The sequence below is a fragment of the Nuphar pumila genome, chromosome 3 (assembly GCF_984573655.1).
Source record: "Nuphar pumila chromosome 3, dmNupPumi1.hap1.1, whole genome shotgun sequence".
Lineage (NCBI taxonomy): Eukaryota > Viridiplantae > Streptophyta > Magnoliopsida > Nymphaeales > Nymphaeaceae > Nuphar > Nuphar pumila.
The window spans coordinates 42063973-42068396 of NC_143251.1; the positions used below are offsets into that span (position 1 = coordinate 42063973).

At 44.8% G+C, this 4424-nt stretch overlaps 1 protein-coding gene across 1 annotated transcript; it reads left to right on the forward strand.

Moving 5' to 3' along the window:
* Nucleotides 1–2144: 2144 nt before the first annotated feature.
* Nucleotides 2145–4090, forward strand: LOC149842711 (short-chain dehydrogenase TIC 32 B, chloroplastic-like). Its single transcript, XM_090001548.1, has 8 exons — nucleotides 2145–2275; nucleotides 2393–2624; nucleotides 2720–2799; nucleotides 2904–3060; nucleotides 3147–3225; nucleotides 3309–3396; nucleotides 3504–3550; nucleotides 3651–4090. Exons 1-8 carry the CDS (start codon nucleotides 2149–2151, stop codon nucleotides 3843–3845), a joined length of 1005 nt encoding a protein of 334 aa, XP_089857674.1. The 5' UTR covers nucleotides 2145–2148; the 3' UTR covers nucleotides 3846–4090.
* The last annotated feature ends 334 nt before the right edge of the window (nucleotides 4091–4424 follow it).

Here is a 4424-nt window from a genome sequence, read left to right on the forward strand (position 1 = left end):
GAATATGAGGCCATCGAGGAATAATTATTTAGGGCATCCCCACCTTAGTTTTCCGAGCAAACTATGGTTCCCATTCGACATTTGCCTAACCCCATGACGGAATGGCCTGCCCTTTCTGATGTCACTGTCTTGGGGCATCTCTCTCTCTCTCATGTGCTCGGGAAGATCAAAGATCGAGTATTTTTTTTTACTCGAGTCGAGTTTAAATCCAACCACCTTTAGATTCGGAAAGGCTAGCAAATCGTGTTGACCTGCTATGGACTTATCTGCCTTGAATTGGAAGCTTGGTTGGTCTTTGGGGTGGGGGGTTGGTCATGCCTTGTTTAGAAAATGCCAAGAATCAAAATAGATAGGCAACCCAAGGTACCCTTATGTCCTACAGAGAGTGAGACACAAAACCTAAACTTGTCTAAAAGGCCTTGCTCTTTTTAGGCTTGGAATCTAAACCTGCCAAATATGGTGGCATAAAAGTGAAATGCACTTAACCACTAGGGTTCTACCATTCGTCTAATTAGGTCGGATCATGAATGTCACTAAGTTGACGAGACATTACCAGTTCCAAACCCATGAGTGCACATGCTTTATGGACTATGGTGAGGCTGAAGCCTCTTTGGTGCTGACACTAATGAACGTCGGTGAGTGAGATAGTTTTTCCTTAATTGTAAAAAGAAAAAAGGGAATACACTTGGGGTGAGAATGGTAGTGTAGAAGGAACACTACGTTCGGCCCATCGCATGCATGTTGATGCAAAGAACAAATCTATGTGCACCTAAGGAGTGCAAGAACAAATTATCCATGTGCACCATGCAACAAGCCAAATGCATGGGGTGCATATAACCGTATGGAGTCTTTTAAATACCCAATCTTGCATGCACGTGCACATTCAGGCATCTGGGACCCACCCATGAACTCGTGAGTGTGAATCAGGGTCAGACGTTGTCCACAGTCTTATAACTTTAAGGACTATCCCAATGAAGTAGGCTAGTAGCCTTCGGTATTGGGTCGCGTTGTAAAGTCAAAATCTTTTATGAGCTTTTCTGGCAATTGGGCCTGTAAACGAGCCAGACTCAACAAAGCTTTAAAGGTATTTCAGGTTAGGTCATTTTTTGGTAAGTTGAGCCAACCTTGAGCTAACCATCCGAGTTCGAGCTGAGTGGTTTTACAAAAAAATATATAATTTCAAAGCTAAAGTTAATAAGATTTCAAATTCACTAATCCCTAAAAAGAAAAAAAAAAGTTCAAAGACTGAAGGCTAGAAGCAAAAAAAAAAAAAAAATCTAAACGCATTGCTTGCAAGCCAACTACTTCAATAATTTGTTTTACATCACTATATGATGTAAGGTATATCTAAAACATGTTTGTTAATACTTAACAATTCAGCCTACATGAGCTAAGCGGAGAAAAACACACGATTGTTCATGACCTGCTTGCTGAAATCATTTTACGAGCTTAACCAGGCTTGTAGGTGGTTTCTTGATCAAAATGCTGGTTAAGAGGCCAAGACGCATAGGACTCACTAGACTTGATTAGAACCACAATGTCAATGGATTCAAGTTTGGGAAAGTTCATTTGAACAACATGAACGTCAGCATCCGATTCGTTCAAGAACCTATCAAGCTCGAAGAACCCGATCCAGATGGTGTAAAACGAAGGCTCGAACCAGCCAGGGTCTGGGCGTGAGACCCGTTTCTATGGTACCAATAGGGATTAATGTAGGGTAGAAGCTCAAGTTTCTTTCCTTTTAGAGGTGGCCTCGGGGCTCGAGATAGTTGGAACAACAACGCTCGGTGAATCAGGAAAAAGGAAGAGAGAGAGAGAGAGAGACGGAAATAGCATGATTGAGCGTCTAGCTTCTTATCCACCCCCATGCGGACACCTCATCTTTTTTTGGCAACCCCGGACTTGAGCTAACCGTAAAACTTGAAAGCCCCCCCCCCCCCCACTCGCTTTACAAAAAAAAGTAAAACACTAAATCTGACTCGCCGAGTTTGTGTCCCATCGGCAGATGACTCCCCGATTCTTTCGTAACGCGCGCGGGGGTTAATTAGACGTGGGACCCACACCTCCTTCCCTTAGTTCCTCCGGTTCTAAATGTGCCCAGAAGGGTGACCCTGCCTCTCTCTCTCTCTCTCTCTCTCTGATAAGAAAATGCTGGAGGTGGTTAGATACCTTACCGGCGCTGCTGGGCCGAGCGGCTTCGGCTCCAAGTCCACAGCCGAGCAGGTGACTGAGGCCGGCGCGTGCTCTCTCCGCTCCGTGACGGCGATCATCACAGGTGAGCCTAGCCTAGCCGAGCCGAGCCGAGCCGATGGAAGCCTCTGCTTCTGAGTTGCTCCTTTCTCTCTCCTTTTATTTTTCGGCGGAGTGATGGGTGTTTTTTTTTTTCGATCAGGAGCAACGTCGGGAATCGGCGCGGAGACGGCTAGGGTGCTAGCGAAGCTCGGGGCGCGGCTTGTGCTCCCGGGTCGGAACGTGAAAGCAGCGGAGGAGACGAGGAGCCGGATCAGGGAGGAGATGCCGAGCGCGGAAATCATCGTCATGGCTCTGGATCTCAGCTCCATGGCTTCCGTGAGGAGCTTCGTCGCCGAATTCGAACGGCTCGGCTTGCCGCTGAACATCCTCATGTACGCAGGCCTCTGTCGATCGCCGTTGTTTACTCCTTTTTCTGTTTCCATTTTAACGTTAATTTTTTTTCACTTAAAACAAAAAAAAAAAACAGAAATAACGCCGGAAAATTTTGCCACCGGCATGCGGTGTCGGAAGACGGAATAGAGATGACGTTCGCTACTAATCATCTCGGTAAGGAAGTAATGTTTTTCGAAAAATATATGTTTTTTATGAGAATCGTATTTTTTATGATAATTTCTTCATATTTTATTGATGATGATGATGATGAACTTTAGGGCATTTTCTGTTGACGAAGCTATTGCTGAGGAAGATGATCGACACTGCTGAGATTTCAGGGATAGAAGGACGGATAGTGAACGTTTCTTCTAGCATACATGGCTGGTACGGCGGCGACAGCATTCTGCATGAAGAATTGACGTGCCAAAAGAAGAGGTAAAAAGGTAGACGGAAAAAATTTCCGGTTGACGGATTCCGTCTGTTTTCTCCGATTTGCTAACTTTTCCTTCTTCTGATAAAAGGTATGATCCTACTCGGGCTTATGCGCTCTCGAAACTGGCGAACGTTCTGCACGCCAAAGAGCTATCTAAGAGGCTCAAAGTGAGCAACTAACCGCTTCTTTTCCGTGATCGGAATCCGTTGTTTGCGAGGGAGATTTCTGACATAATTCTGTGCAATTTCAGAGAATGAACGCGAACGTGACTGCGAACTCGGTGCACCCGGGGATAGTGCGGACTCGCCTCACGCGAGAACGAGAAGGATTACTTACGGGTGATTCTTTTGCTGAATTTCTTCGTTTTTAGATAATAATAGAAGAGATTAACGATGTAACGTAGATTTCTGAAGAATCTCAACGTTCTTCTTCTCCTTCTGTTCAGATCTGGCCTTCTTCTCAGCATCGAAGCTCTTGAAAACGATCCCGCAGGTGAGGATCTCTCTTTCTCTCTCGTTTCCGGCGATGATCGTCGGAATAAAAACTTTCTATAAGTTTTCTATCCCTAATTTCTCGAGATTTCCCGTCTCAGGCGGCCGCCACGACGTGCTACGTAGCGACGCACCCCAGGGTTTCCGGCGTCTCCGGACGGTATTTTGCCGACTGCAACGAGTCGTCGCCGTCGAGATTGGGGGCGAGCGAGGCCGAGGGGAGCTGGCTGTGGCAGGCATCAGAAGAGATGACGACGACGGTGGAGCGACCTGACGTTTGTTCTTCTCCCTACTGAAGCGGAGCGATCGGTTGCTTTTTCGGTCTGCCGTTACGATCGGGAAGGATGCTCTTGAGTGGTGATGATGGTGAACGTTACGATGGGAAAGATTCGCTGCACGGAGTCGCAAAAATGCTACGGTATCATACGGAGGCGGAAAAGAAAAGGAAAAAGAGGTAAAAAAGGAGGCGTTCTGGCAGAGACACGTACATATATGTAGCTTACCTTGTACGCTTTATATTGTACAAAGATAGATGCCTATATATACGATGTACTTAGTTACTTATATTATTATATGAAATGCTGATATCACTGTGTTAAAAATACCGGCATGCCTAAAAATATGTTGAATATATAAAGCATATATAAATGCATAATAAACTATAAATAATTTGGGAAATGTTGCAAGGTTAATATTGCGATAAAAGCACAATAATTGTCAGCCTTTTGAAGATATTGACATAAAATCATGAATATTTTTGATTGGTAATCATAAGGTGCTCCCGGAGTACCTACTCCCCACCTAACAGAAGCTTTAGATTTTTTAATTTAAAATTTTCTTGTTGATCAGCATTGTTTAGTAGAAAACAAGTTTTG